Source organism: Monodelphis domestica, chromosome 2, assembly GCF_027887165.1.
Source record: "Monodelphis domestica isolate mMonDom1 chromosome 2, mMonDom1.pri, whole genome shotgun sequence".
Lineage (NCBI taxonomy): Eukaryota > Metazoa > Chordata > Mammalia > Didelphimorphia > Didelphidae > Monodelphis > Monodelphis domestica.
Window position 1 is genome coordinate 99,362,737 of NC_077228.1, and position 16,310 is coordinate 99,379,046.

General features: G+C 35.6%; 1 protein-coding gene across 4 annotated transcripts in view; it reads left to right on the forward strand.

Moving 5' to 3' along the window:
- LOC100026519 (complement factor H-like) overlaps nt 1-15,272 on the forward strand; it is an 86,264-nt gene extending 70,992 nt beyond the window's left edge. For all 4 annotated transcript variants that reach the window (XM_056815684.1, XM_007481006.2, XM_056815686.1 and 1 more), the window contains 2 exons: nt 1,348-1,530; nt 14,636-15,272. In XM_056815684.1, coding sequence (XP_056671662.1) covers nt 1,348-1,530; nt 14,636-14,832 — 380 coding nt within the window. In that variant the 3' untranslated portion in view covers nt 14,833-15,272. The remainder of the gene's footprint in view (nt 1-1,347; nt 1,531-14,635) is intronic.
- Nucleotides 15,273-16,310: the final 1,038 nt, after the last annotated feature.

Genomic DNA, 16,310 nt, shown 5'->3' on the forward strand with positions numbered 1-16,310 from the left:
GATCAGGCACTGGTTTTAATATTTTAAAGAGAGGGAAAATATGTGAATTAGTGTTTAGGACTTAGCTGTATACTCCTCTTGCCTTGTAGTATTATTCCTGAGGAAAGAAGGTAGTAGTGTTGCAACCTAGGGTAATAGAGACTATCGTCTGTATTTGAGGCTACACCAGATTTTTATTCTTTATCTCAATGACCTGACTCCATTTTTAAATTCCTAGATTTATTACTTGAGGCAATCACTCATCTATCACAGTAGATAGAAGGCTGATCTTGGAGGCAGAAAGATATCAGTTCAAATCCTACCTCACCAAGTTGTTACTTTGTGTTATAAACACTTTATCTCACCATGTTTCAGTTTCCTCTTCTGTAAAATACTGATACAGTTTTTGTGAGACTCGAGTAAGATAACATGTAAAATGCTTTGTAAATCTCAGAAAGTTATATAGATTCTATCTGTAATATGAAACATGGCCAGTAATAAGCCATGACCTCTGCTTTGAATTTACCTACATCATTAATCTATTTTGTGTTCTATTCAAAAACATCATCATTCCTATTTCTTCTCATTTACTCAAGTTTTTGTGACTCTGTTTTTACTTTCATTCACTCCTTCCTGATAAATAGTCCTAAAGTAAATAATGTCTTATTTATTCAAATCCTATAATTTTAACTCCTTTTATGACACTCAGCTTATGCTGAATCTGCCATCATATGTTTTTTTATTTTAAAAAAAGTTTTAAAAATAGAACTTATGAGGGCAACTACACTGTGAATTCCATATTCTTCCCAAAATGAATGAATCATACATGTTCTGCACATGCATTAAGCTCAGAATTCTTCAAGACTTCTCAACAAATGCTTAACATTAAAACGTAGGAAGACTAGCTTTCTTATAACCACTAGTTCCCTCAGGCTTTCTGATCCTATTTAGTTCTCATTACTAAGCATGATTCTTATGCCCTTGGCATTTTTCCTCTGGCTGCTAAACCTATTTATTCTTTTATCCAACATAATATGTAGTAAATGTATAGCATGTGGTAGATATTAATTTAATACATATTGACTCTATAAACCCTTAATAAAAAATGAGAGTAAAGGAGCCTAGTGAAATCAAGATGGTGAGCCATATGGAATTAGAGTGCAGATAGTCTCTATGTGGGTAGATAGTTAGCCATGTACACCAATCTATTTCATCCTAGTTAGAATTTGAAAACATGTATAGCAGGGTTCAGTAGCATGAAAAACTGAAGGATGTGGCATGGCTATCAACTTCATACTTAATGTTTTTATTCAATCTCCTATCTGTTATATGTTTCTTAAAAAATAAAATTATTTTTTCTATCATCAGAGGAAATAAGAAAATGTGGACCACCTCCATCTATTGATAATGGAGATATCACAACCTTCCCATTACCTGAATATGCGCCAGAATCAAGAGTGGAATATAGATGTCATCAATTTTATGTGTCACAGGGTTCCAGATTTGTGACATGCAAAAATGGAATATGGACAGATCCACCAATATGCCTTGGTATGTACTAAATAGATTCTCAGTTCATTAGGAAAATATCATTACTAAATGAAATTATCATCTGACACAATTAAAATGTTATGAGATAGTATTATAGATGATTAAATCCCAATAAATGAAACTGATTCCACTAATAATCCTCAAAGTAATGTTTAATAGTTTTTAATGTTTCATTTTGTAATAATCATTTCTCCAGACATCCTGTCAAGATGGAGGCTTAGACAGAGATAAAGTTCAGACCTCCAAAAACCCTTCCTTACCGATCACAAACTGTATGCTCCTAGGGCACCAAAATTCAAAATGAACAACAGGATAGACCCTGGGAACCCTCCTTCTGGACTCGGACCTAAAGGTATGCCCCCCAAAAGCCAGAACCCTAGATCAGTTGGATCTAAGGGGTAGGCAGAAGGAAGGTCCCAGGACCCATCCCCCCCCCAACCCAGAGCACTGAGCCTGAGGCAGCAGTGGGAATCTCAGGGCAGGCAAAAGGACCTGAGGGCTGGCTATTCTGAAGGCCACATCTTGAAAACAACCTGAGCCAGTCGCGGGGCACCCAACACAGAGGGCAGGGAAACAGAGAGAGACAGGGAGGAGCCTGTAGCCCCCTGGCTGGATCCTTCCATCTGAGTCTGACGGAAGGACCCAGCATCAGGGCACATTCAGTCCAACCCAGCTGAACTTAATCCTATCAGGAGCCCTCGGAGCTCCAGGAAGCCATGGCCCCTCCCCCCATAGAGTGCAGGGTCTTCTGAATGAATAGTAACCTCAGGGCCAGCAAAGGCACTTAAATACCTTGCAGACAGTGCTGAGCCAGGCTCAGAGTGTGGACGTAAGGCAGTGGAGAAGCATTGGGAGGGAACTGAGAGCAGTAACACCGGAAACACCAGCAAACCCCAGGCTTCCCTGGGAAGACAGAGCAGCTGTGGAGAACAGACAATTTGCCTGGGGCTAAAGCCTCTGAACATCAGACATACAAGAAGAGCCAGTCCTCCTCACTCAGACAGAAATGGCAAACAGTACAGAAGTACAAAAGCCTCAAAACACCAAGAAAAACAAGAAGAAGGGGGAGACTTTGGACACATTTTATGGAGCAAAAATACAGAGGAAATAGAAGAGGAAACACAAGCAAATGCTCCAAAACCTTCCAAAGGAAATGAAAACTCTCCACAAACTCTTGAAGAATTTGAATCAGAAATGATCAAAAAGATGGAAGCCTTAGGAAAAGTGGGAAATAATGCAAAAAGAATTCAGCAATCTGAAGCATGAAAAAATGCAACTTCAAAATCAATTTGATCAAACTGAAAAGGAAAACCAGGCTTTAAAGGTCAGAATCGGGCAACTGGAAGACAAAAGAGCAAGAATTAATAAAGCAAAGCCAAAAGACCAAGAAATTAGAAGAGAACATAAAATATCTCACTGACAAGGTGATAGACTTGGAAAATAGAGGAAGAAGAGACAATATGAGAATAATTGAACTACCAGAAAAGCCAGAAATAAACAGTAAACTCGACATCATAATACAAGATATAGTCAAAGAAAATTGCCCAGAAATTCTAGAACAGGGGGACAATACAGGCATTGAAAGAGTTCACAGAACACCCTCTACATTAAATCCCCAAAAGACAACTCCCAGGAATGTAATTGCCAAATTCCAAAGATTTCAAGCAAAAGAAAAAATCTTATAAGAAGCCTGAAGAAGACAATTTAGATATAAAGGAATGCCAATCAGGGTCACACAAGACCTTGCAAGTTCCACTCTGAATGATTGTAAGTCATGGAACATGATTTTCAGAAAGGCAAGAGAGCTGGGTCTTCAACCAAGAATCAGCTATCCAGCAAAACTGACTATATACTTCCAGAGTAAAGTATGGGCATTCAACAAAATAGAAGATTTCCAAGTTTTTGCAAAGAAAAGATAGGAGCACTGTGGAAACTTCAATATTGAAAAACAAAGATCATGGAATACCTAAAAAGGTAAATATGAAGGAAAGGGAAAGAGAGAAAAATGTTATCTTTTTCTTTTATTCAAACTCTCTTCTATAAGGACTACATTTATATCAATCTATATATATTAATATGTGGGGGAAATGTAATGTATAAGTAGGGGGAAAAGAAAAACTAAGTAGAATAATCTTTCTCATACAAAGATACACACAGGAAGGGGAGGGGAAAAAAACTCCTATAAGAAGGAGAGGAAGAGAGTTTTTACTTAAACCTTACTCTCAGTGAAATAAACTCTGAGAGGGAAGAACATCCAGATCCATTGGGATCTTGAACTCTATCTTACCCAACAAGGGTAGAGAGAAGGGAAAAACATGGGGGGGAGTGGGGGAGGGAAAAAAAAAGGGAGGGGAGAGAGAAGGGGGGAGGGGAGGGGGAAAAAGGGAGGGGCTAGAAAGGGAAACATATCAAGGGAGGGGACTAGGGGGACTGATTTAAAGTAAATCACTGGACTAAAAGGTTAGAGCTAAAGAAGAAAGGTTATAATTAGGGAAGGATATCAAAATACCAGGGAGTCCACAAGTGACAATCCTAACTTTGAACGTGAATGGGATGAACTCACCCATAAAACATACACAAATAGCAGAATGGATTACAATCCAAAACCCTACCATATGTTGTCTTCAAGAAACACACATGAGGCGGGTAGACACCCACAAGGTCAGAATTAAAGGATGGAGTAAGACCTTCTGGGCCTCAACTGATAGAAAGAAGGCAGGAGTTGCAATCATGATATCTGATAAAGCCAAAGCAAAAACAGACCTGATCAAAAGGGATAGGGAAGGTAATTATATTTTGTTAAAAGGGACTTTAGATAATAAGGAAATATCACTAATCAACATGTATGCACCAAATAATATAGCACCCAAATTTCTAATGGAGAAACTAGGAGAAGTGAAGGAAGAAATAGACAGTAAAACAATATTAGTGGGAGATTTGAACCAACCATTAGAAAATTTAGATAAATCAAATAAAAAAATAAATAAGAAAGAGGTAAAAGAAGTGAATGAAATCTTAGAAAAATTAGAGGTAATAGACATATGGAGAAAAATAAATAGGGACAAAAAGGAAAACACCTTCTTCTCAGCACCACATTGCACATTCACAAAGATTGACCATACACTAGGTCACAGAAACATGGCATACACATGCAGAAAAGCAGAAATAATAAATGCAGCCTTTTCAGAGCACAAGGCAATAAAAATAATGATCAGTAATGGTACACATAAACCAAATAAAAAATTAATTGGAAATTAAACAATATGATACTCCAAAATCATTCAGTTAGAGAAGAAATCATAGAAACAATTAATAATTTCATTGAGGAAAATGACAATAGTGAGACATCCTTTCAAACCTTTTGGGATGCAGGCAAAGCAGTAATCAGAGGTAAATTCATATCCCTGAGTGCATATATTAAGAAACTAGGGAGAGCAGAGATCAATGAATTGGAAATACAAATAAAAAAACTCAAAAGCGAACAAATTAAAACCCCCCAGAAGAAAACCAAACTAGAGATCCTAAAATTTAAGGGAGAAATTAATAAAATAGAAAGTGATAGAACTATTGATTTCATAAATAAGACAAGAAGCTGGTACTTTGAAAAAACAAACAAAATAGACAAAGTACTGGTCAATCTAATTTAAAAAAGGAAAGAAGAAAAGCAAATTAATAGCATCATAGAAGAAAAGGGGGACATCACCTTCAATGAAGAGGAAATCAAGGTAATCATTAAAAATTACTTTGCCCAATTATATGGCAATGAATACACCAATCTAAGTGATATGGATGAATATATACAAAAATACAAACTGCCTAGACTTACAGAAGAAGAAATAGATTTCTTAAATAATCCCATATCAGAAAATGAAATCCAACAGGCCATCAAAGAACTCCCTAAGAAAAAATCCCGAGAGCCCGATGTATTCACAAGTGAATTCTATCAAACATTCATAGAACAGTTAATCCCAGTACTATACAAACTATTTGACATAATAAGAAAAGAAAGAGTTCTACCAAACTCCTTTTATGACACAAACATGGTACTGATTCCAAAACCAGGCAGATCAAAAACAGAGAAACAAAACTATAGACCAATCTCCCTAATGAATATAGATGCAAAAATCTTAAATAGGATACTAGCAAAAAGACTCCAGCAAGTGATCAGAAGGGTCATCCACCAGGATCAAGTAGAATTTATACCAGGGATGCAGGGCTGGTTCAATATTAGGAAAACCATCCACATAATCGACCATATCAACAAGCAAACCAACAAAAATCACATGATTATTTCAATAGATGCAGGAAAAGCTTTTGATAAAATACAACATCCATTCCTATTAAAAACACTAGAAAGCATAGGAATTGAAGGGTCATTCCTATAAATAATAAACAGTATATATCTAAAACTATCAGCTAATGTTATCTGCAATGGGGATAAACTAGACGCATTCCCAATAAGATCAGGAGTGAAACAAGGATGCCCATTATCACCTCTACTATTTGGCATTGTACTAGAAACACTAGCAGTAGCAATTAGAGAAGAAAAAGAAATTGAAGGCATCAAAATAGGCAAGGAAGAGACCAAGTTATCACTCTTTTCAGATGACATGATGGTCTACTTAAAGAATCCTAGAGATTCAACCAAAAAGCTAATTGAAATAATCAATAATTTTAGCAAAGTTGCAGGATACAAAATAAACCCACATAATTCATCAGCATTTTTATATATTTCCAACACAGCTCAGCAGCAAAAACTAGAAAGAGAAATCCCATTCAAAATCACCTTAGACAAAATAAAGTACCTAGGAATCTATCTCCCAAGACAAACACAGGAACTATATGAACACAACTACAAAACACTCTCCACACAACTAAAACTAGACTTGAGCAATTGGAAAAACATTAACTGCTCATGGATAGGATGAGCCAATATAATAAAAATGACCATCCTACCCAAACTTATTTATCTATTTAGTGCCATACCCATTGAACTACCAAAATACTTCTTCACTGATTTAGAAAAAAAAACATAACAAAGTTCATTTGGAATAACAAAAGATCAAGGATATCCAGGGAAATAATGAAAAAAAAACCCATATGATGGGGGCCTTGCAGTCCCTGACCTTAAACTATATTACAAAGCAGCAGTCATCAAAACAATTTGGTACTGGCTAAGAAACAGAAAGGAAGATAAGTGGAATAGACTGGGGGAAAGAGACCTCAGCAAGACATTATACGATAAACCCAAAGATCCCAACTTTTGGGACAAAAATCCACTATTCGATAAAAACTGTTGGGAAAATTGGAAGACAGTGTGGGAGAGACTAGGAATAGATCAACACCTCACACCCTACACCAAGATAAATTCAAAATGGGTGAGTGACTTAAATATAAAGAAGGAAACCATAAGTAAATTGGGTAAACACAGAATAGTATACATGTCAGTCCTTTGGGAGGGGAAAGGCTTTAAAACCAAGAAAGACATAGAAAGAATCACAAAATGTAAAATAAATAATTTTGACTACATCAAACTAAAAAGCTTTTGTACAAACAAAACCAATGTAACTAAAATCAGAAGGGAAACAACAAATTGGGAAAAAATCTTCATAGAAACCTCTGACAAAGGTTTAATTACTCATATTTATAAAGAGCTAAATCAACTGTACAAAAAATCAACCCATTCTCCAATTGATAAATGGGCAAGGGACATGGATAGGCAGTTCTCAGATAAAAAAATCAAAACTATTAATAAGCACATGAAGAAGTGTTCTAAATCTCTTATAATCAGAGAGATGCAAATCAAAACACCTCTGAGGTATCACCTCACACCTAGCAGATTGGCTAACATGACAGCAGAGGAAATCAGTGAATGCTGGAGGGAATGTGGCAAAGTAGGGACATTAATTCATCGCTGGTGGTAGTTGTGAATTGATCCAACCATTCTGTAGGGCAATTTGGAACTATGCCCAAAGGGCGATAAAAGACTGTCTGCCCTTTGATCCAGCCAAAGGTAATAAGGAAAAAGACTTGTACAAGAATATTCATTGCTAAACAATCTGCAGGGATCTAGGAGAAAAACACTATCCACAAACAGAGGACAAACTGTAGGAGTAAAAACACCGAGGAAAAGCAACTGCTTGACTACAGTGGTTGAGGGGACATGTATGAGGAGAGATTCTAAATGAACATCCTAATGAAAATACCAACAACATGGAAATGGGTTCAAATCAAGAACACATGTGATACCCAGTGGAATCTCGCATAGGCTATGGGAAAGGTGGCGGTGGGGGAGGAAAAAAAATGATCTTTGTCTCTAATGAATAATGCTTGGAAATGATCAAATAAAATATTGTTAAAATAAATAAATCAATCAATGAATAAATAAATAAATAAATAAATAAATAAATAAATAAATGAATGAATGAATGAATAAATAAATAAATAAATAAATAAATTCAGAGTTCAAGGTCAGGTGGGTAATATCAGGAGAAATAATCCTTTAAGCAATGGCTTTGGGTTGTGAGATTTAAAATGGTTGATGTCCTAAACTGTAGTGATTAAAATAGTGGAAGATATAAATTGTGATAGATATAAGAGAGGGTGAGTAAATTTGACTGCAGAAAATATGTTTCACTACAGTATCTTGGTTTTTAAATCAAATATGAGGTGGTCGCCAGGGAAATATTCCCAATTATTCAAATACCCAAGTCAACTGGGTTTTATAGAGATTTTTAATTAATAATATAGTGAAGAATTAGAGAAAGAGAGAAAGAGTAGGAAAGGAATAATTATGAAGGGCCTCAAGCCAATGTGGCCTAGACCTGAATCAGTCAATCTTTTAACACTCACCACATGGTCTGCCTAAGCAAGGATTCTAGTGACACCAGGCCAGCTCCATATCAGCTGACTTCACCCGAGAGCCTTCCAGCCAGAGACTGTTCCAAAAGGCCTCTCTCCAGAGCCTCCAGAGGGACAGAGTCCCCTTAGAGGAGCTCCAGCGAGACCTCCTTACAGATTGTCCTCCAAGAGCTTCCCTTCTCCAGAGCCTCTCTCAAGAGATTCTTCCCAAGCAATCCTCATCAGAGATCCTCCAGAAGGAATTCTCCAAAAAGATATCTATCTCCTCAAGAGATTCTGCTTTTTCTTATATAGGGCTTTTTCTCCCATGTCACCTCCCCTAAGTCCCTACAGCTACCAATCACTGTAGACGCTTTCCAAAGGACTGCCCATCTAAATTCCTGCTAAGTCGATCAATCTCCTCAGTAAGTCTGAATCAGAAAAAATGCTGCTGTGTCGACCTATCTCCTCAGTAAATCTGAACAAGAAAAAAGACAGCTGAGTCAACTAATCTCATCAAGAGAAAACTTGCCCGACCCTTTTAGGTACCTAGCATCCCATTGTATCAATTCAAAATACAGGCCTGGCTAAAAGAACTCCTTGCCTTATTATAAGCATGGGTCCAAGTACTTTCATTGTTTAGCAAGGAGTTTTCTCTCCTAAAGCAGTCTTAAGTACGGTTGGAATAGAATTCCTCCCATTTCTGATCCTGGAGAATTCTCACATCAAAATGGGGAATGTTTCTCAGTAGGGAATTTGTTCCAATTAAGAATTCCCCAATGGGGAAATTTTTAACATTCACAAGACTGAGAGATTTCAAGAATTACAGGGTCAAGTGGTGGAATTTTTGTCCATTTCTCAAGGGTATGTTTTCATTGGTGGAAGGATAGTGAGCTCTCTTTTAACATCTTATACTTTTAAGGGAGATCAGAATTCTCTTAAGGAGAGAACACTTCAAAGAGCAGGAAGAGTAGAAAACCATTCAAAGGACAGAGAACAAAATAAGAAAATCAAGAGTATAACAACCTGAAAAAACTGGAGATTTACAGTGAAGATTCAACTTCCTGGGTTCAAGTGAAATGAGACAACTTTAACTGTTCCTCATATCTTGGAGAACATGATGGGTTGATCTGAGTTGAAAAGGGTTTTGAATGAGTTTGCAAAACTTCTATTTTTTATTTTACGGTTGTATTTTCCTATTGACTAGGAAGTTAAACTTTGAAAAAAGAAAACATTTATTAAGCACCCATTTGGGGGTGGGTAACGAATAAGACATTGCCCCTCCTCTCACGGATTTTACAACCTAATTGAAAGATATGATAAAAAATAAACATGATGCTAAATGAAAAAAAAATCATTTCTCCAAAATTTTATGCCTTGTCATTACCCCCATCTAAGAATTGTTATTATTCTGTGACTAAATCTATATCTCCATCTCTTTATTCTGATTGTATCATGCCCTGGTTGCTGGGAGTAGTAACTGAAAGGGGGGGAAAATGATGTGTTTCTTTGCCTCAGTACTCAAGGAGAACTATTCTTTATTTTCTATATTGGAAAATAGAAAGAGCAACTTAATTCTACCTTATACCATTTTCTATGTGTTCTAATTTTTACATAGTCTAATGTGTAAGATACTTGGGATAATTTAAACTCACTTTGCTACATACTTTTTGATATGCAAAGTTGACTAATTCATAGGCCCTAAAAGTGAAGAATTTTATAATTTTCTTAGTTTGAGAATCCCCCCCCCATTAGATTAAGCTGACAGAATGATGATCACATTCACTGATCTTGTATTCAGATACAACTAAATTCTAAATAGACTCTTAATGAAAAATTTTCCAGGTAAGGATATTCCAGAAAAAAACAAATCCATACTCCCCCAAGTTCCAGAAAACTAACAAGGTCTGATGTGTGTTAACAAGAGACACTGTTGCATAATAGGGGAAGATATTTCTGGATTAAGGTCAGCTTCATTGTAGGGAGTGCCCACAAATCTGTTAAAGAATTGGAAATAATCTGAATGTTTTCTTCATGCCTAAGGATAAAGACCATGACCACCACCAAAAAGTTTGAATTCTTTACCTGCACCTTCTCAGAATCAGGAATCATTGTCAGATTTATAGAACTGAATTTGATCTTAGGTTCTTCTAACAATATATAAAGCAAATTCTGTCCATTTCTGTCTTGAATTTGGAGTAGTTTCACCTAATTGAATAGACATCTATTAAGAACTTTCTCAGTGTGAGAGAAACTCAGAAATATGGTGGAATGAGAAGTAATCTAGAGCACAGATTTCCCCATAACAAACCCTTAACTATACAAGTAAATTTCCCTCTTGAGCAGAACTATAAAAGCAATAACAGGAAGAGAATAATTGAAAGAAATCACTACAGGATAATTATTACAGACAGAAGAAGTAATAGAAAAAATAATTGATGAAATACTCACATGTAAAGGCTTATCAAAGTTCCCATAAGCAATACACTGGGGGGATAATGCCCCCAAAAGTACATGTCTAATTATAATAACATCAAGAATATAATACTGTTATAGATATATGTATGCACATAGATGTATTTAATAGCATCTAAGCTACTAAGAGAACACAAGTGGGGAATTATAAAACTACATTGAAATTAACGTAATAGTAGGAGATATCAAGATTCCTCTCAGACCTAGAAAAATCTCACAGATTTTATATAAAAAACAAATATGATACTTACTAGATTGTTATTAAAAATCAAATTAGCTATAACTATGACAATTTCTAAATTGCATTTTTCTCAGTACCCTTTCACTTTGCAAAACACTGATAATATACTTGATTTTTTAAAAATCCTTACCTTCTATCTTGGAATCAATACTGTGTATTGGATCCAAGGCAGAAGAGTGGTAAGGTCTAGGCAATGAGGGGTAGGTGACTTGCCCAGGGTCACACAGCTGGGAAGTCCCTGAGGTCAGATTTGAACCCAGGACCTCCCATCTCTAGGCCTGGCTCTCAATTCATTGAGTTAACCAGCTGCCCCATGATAATATACTTGAGCAGAAATAATAAGCAAATCCTTTGTAGAGCATAATGCAATAAAATAATATTTTACAAAGGGAATATTAGCATGACACAGACAAAAATGAAGACTAATTAATGAAAGCTTAATTATTAGTGATTTGGCCAGATGAAAACTTAGGGAGAGAGAATATAGTAAAACCTGTAAGATCCTTTTAGAGATACTCTTAGAAAAAAATTCATTATCTCTGAAAACATGTCAAAACAGAAAAGAAAGTATCAATTAAATGGACTTTAAATTTAAAGGAGTATAAAATAACCAGATCATTGAGCCTAATGAAAGTTCAAAAGGAAAAATCTTGAAAAATAATTGCTATCGTAAGAATTTCTGCTTGCAAGAATAATGAAATGGAACCAACTCTATAATTGAGTTTACAGGACATATCTTATTATCAGTGAAGATTGAATATTGAATTATCATGTTGATCAACTACAAATGATAACTATCAATATGTCTTGATAGTAGTTAAACCATAATAATGTAGTTCTACTAATTCTAGAATGGTTCTAGTAACTTTATTGGAATTATTAGTAATTCCATTAGTATTCCATAGTATTCCATACACATTAATAACTACTAATTCTAATAAAGTGCAGCTAGTAGTAAAAATATTCAGAAATCACCTAGAGTCAATGATGAAGTTATAACTCTCTTGAGTACACACAAAAGTCTTAGAGTAATTAAATGAAATTTCTTCATTTGCTGTACGAACTGTTCAATTGGCATTATTTAGTATTAATTCCTTTTCAGATATATAATCCAGAGAGGCATTTGGAGAAATTTGCAAAAGAAAAAAATGTTTGTTATCTAAAATATTATGTTAGATAAGAAAGAGAGAGAGGTATTCTATATGAGAGTCACTCTTCTGTAATGCTATTTTTTATTCACTTTGAATTTCTATCTTGATCCATTCTATGTTTCTTAGTTTAAAGGAACTAATAAAGACCAAGATATTAATTTAATTTCTTAAGAAGAAGCCATCTCAAAAAAAAAATTGTAAACCTTAAATTGTGTTTACATAAGATGAATTAAAGAAAAAATACAATATTTGGAATCTGGTCTAATATGAGATCAAATCCTGCCCACAAAACTTAATTTACTTCTGTCTATCTTGTTGATAGATAGATATCCTGTTATTATCTTGTTGATACCTTGTGGCAAAGCTATGCTGGTCCCCCATTTCCTCATTTCTAGATTAGGAATAAATTTGCCTATTTATTATGCAGTGTTTTGTGAAGATCAAATATGTGATAATTAATAATTTATTATAATAATGAATAATAATAATTGTGAAGATAAAATATGTGATAATTAATATTGAGACAATAAGACTTTCCCCAAGAACCAAGGACAAAACCAATAAATCAAGCTAATGCTTTTTTTCTTCAAGAAAGGAACATAATAAAAAACAACTGATTGACCTAGTGATATCAATAAAACCAGATAGAGGCCTTAAAATAATTTCTTAGCATGACCCCATTTGAGGGAGGGGGACAATACAGTTTTCCTACTTTCCCTTCTACTTTTCACGACTTCATTTTTCTGCATCATTTGCCACTCTTTCTTTACAGTGAAATTGTCTTCTACCTTTGTTTTTTGGGGGCAATACAGTCTTCCTATTTTCCTTTCTACTCTTCTTGACTTTGTTTTTTCATTCTTTTCCCCAAATGTGACATATCACAAGGTTCAGTGCTTTGCCATTTTTTCTTTTCACTCTGCACATTCTTCTTGGATATCATGGTTGCTCCTATAGTTTCAATGACTACTTAGTCAGAATAAATGCCTATAGATATCACCATATCTGACTTCTGAATGTACCAGAAGATATTCAGTAATCAGCAACTTCTTGACATGATGTGAAAAAAAAACAAAGCTAGAAAAATATTTATTAGTAGAAGGGAATCAAGGAGCTCAGCCATGATGGCCTTTTACTGAGTGGACCTTGGTAGAAAGTGAATGATACCAGAAGGGTTAAAGTTCTTTTACTAGGAGACTCATCAACAATGTTTACCTAATTTTAAGTGAAATTTAAAACCATATATACTGACAATATCTTATTAATGAAGGAATAACAAAAAAACAACAGTACATTTCTCTTTTTTCACTCACAATTGATAAAAATAAATAAAAAGAATGTGAGCCCTCTTAAAATAAGCCCCTCAATTTTCATCCTTTATTTATCCATGATTTATGATGTCACAAATATAGGATACCATAATAACATCATAATTAGAAAATAGGGTTTTCAGGATACGGGCAAAAGAATTGCTATAATGAAAATTCTTAGCATATCAATATCATCCTAATCAACAAGAATATTAAACAGGACATGTAGGTGACTCAGGATGTTGGGAGTCAGGCCTAGGGATGAGAAATCCTGTGTTCAAACCTGACTTCAGACAGTTCCAAGCAGTGTGATAATGTTGATGAATCATTCAGCCCCTGTTACCTAGCTCTTGCCACTCTTGGTATAGATTCTATACCAATAGGGATGGAGCTCTGAGGACAAAATACTGTGCCATAACCTCTGATCTCCTATGTCTTTTTATTCATGACATTGAAAAATAAATGGTTGTCATGTCTACTATATCTTTGGATAAGTTAGGAGCATAGATTTAAAGCTGGAAAAGATTTAAGAAGATTTATGTATATATATATATATATACATATATATATATATATTCCAAGCTCATCATTTTACAAACAAAATTAATAAACTCCCTATTTAACATTTTACTATGAATATCCCATAAACATCTCAGCTGACTATATTTAAAACTGAAGTGCTTATTTTCCTCGTAAATGCAACCCACTCCCAGAATTCTTTGGGTCTTTCAAGGCTATAAATGATCAACATACAAAATTATCCACAACCCTGATCCCTTACCCTCTCTTAGGACCAGCCTTCTCCTCAGACTCTAGTTTGGGAATGGACTGAAAAGCACAGAGATGGTAACTCCTGGATTGCTATGGCAAGCAAGGATATCTTCTTTTAGATGCTGGGTGAGAAGTTACAGCTCTGATTGTGTTATCATGCTTTAGAGCATTATTACTCTGCATTGTGGGTAAAAAAAAAAGAGAGAAAATTGGCTTACATTTTTACTGAAGAAATATTTTTATGTTCCAAATTATTTTTGAAAATGTAAAGTTCTGCACACTTACAATCAATTGTAATAAGTATTCTTTTCATCTTTCAGAGACATGCACAATATCTGAAAGAATAATGAGGAGAAATAATATACAGCTTCGATGGAAACACACTGAAAAAATTTATTCAAGACCAAGACTACATATTGAATTTTCTTGTATTTGGGGATACCGTATGGCTGAGGGATCACCTCCATTTCGATCAATATGTGTGGAAGGGAAAATCAATTATCCCATATGTGAATAGTATAACCTTTCCATGGTGTTGAGTTTTATGCTAATTCTGAGTTCTTGTGATATGAGTTTTGCTCCTACTTTGTGACATTCTCCCTAACCTAACGTAATTCTATTAAATTCAAAAGTATGAATTATTGTAATATTTTTGCATGATTATCAGGATATAATGATGAGAAACCTACATGATTCATTTTTTCCTTCAATAAAATGCTTTTTTCTAGTCTCATGTAAAAAACCATTTTAAGCATTCATTTTCTAAAATGTTAAGTAATGAATTCTCTCCTCCTTTCCTTACCCCTGCATGAGATGATCACGAGCAATTCAATATCAGTTGAACATGTGCTATCACACAAAATATGTTTCCATGTTCCAAATGTTTTGGAAGAAGATGTTGAAAAACAACTATAAAGAAAATAAAGTGAAAATAGTAAACCTTGATCTACATTCAAATTCCATGAGATCTTTTTCACCATGAAACCTTTGGGATTCTTTTGCCTCCTATTGCTGAGGTTATTCACAGTTGTTCATCAGAAAGAATTGCTGTCACTGTGCACTCTGTTCTCCTGATTCTGCTCACCTCACTCTGCATCAATTCATGGAAGACTTTCCAGGGTCTTTTGAAATCATCCATCTCCTCCATATGGCACAGTAGTATTCCATTACGCTCATATAGTACAATTTGTTCAGTCACTCTCCAACTGATTGAAACCTCCCCTATAGTTGAGGGTTTGCCATCAAGCTAAATATATCTGTTTCGAACAAACAATCCTGTCTTCTGTCCCTGCAAAACTGCTATATGTTTTTTAAATACAAAATGGAGGGGTTTGCATAGTTACATGATTCTATACAAGTCTTTTGTTAGTTCAAGCTGAATACTTTTTATTCATTTACTAACTTTTACTTTTAGTTGTTTTATTCCTTAGGAATACAGATATAGGACTTCCGGTCAAGATGGCAGCATAGAAGCAGCGAAAGTTCAGACCTCAGAAACCCTTCCTTACCGATCGCAAACAGAGTGCTCCTAGGACACCGAAATTCAAGCTGAACAACAGGATAGACCTGGGGAACCCTCCTCCTGGACCTGGATCAAAAGGTACTGCACCCTAAAAGCCAGAACCCTAGATCACTCGGATCTAAGGGGTAGGCAGAAGGAAGGTCCCAGGACCAATCCCCCCCCAACCCAGAGTGCTGAGCCCACGGCAGCAGGAGGAACCTCAGGGCTCTGAGGACTCACCTTGAAAGCAACCTGAGCCAGTCTCCAGGGCACCCAACACAGACAGCACAGAAACATAGAGAAAAGGGGGAAGCCTGTAGCCCCCTGGCTGGGTCCTTCCATCTGAGTCTCAAGGGAGGTCCCAGCTTTAGGGCACCAGCTGAACCCAATCCCATCAGGAGCCCTCAGAGCTACTGAAAGGACAGAAAACTCAGGGCTGGCAAAGAGGTTACTCTGAAGAGCCTACCTTGAAAGTAACCTGGGTCAGTCTCTGG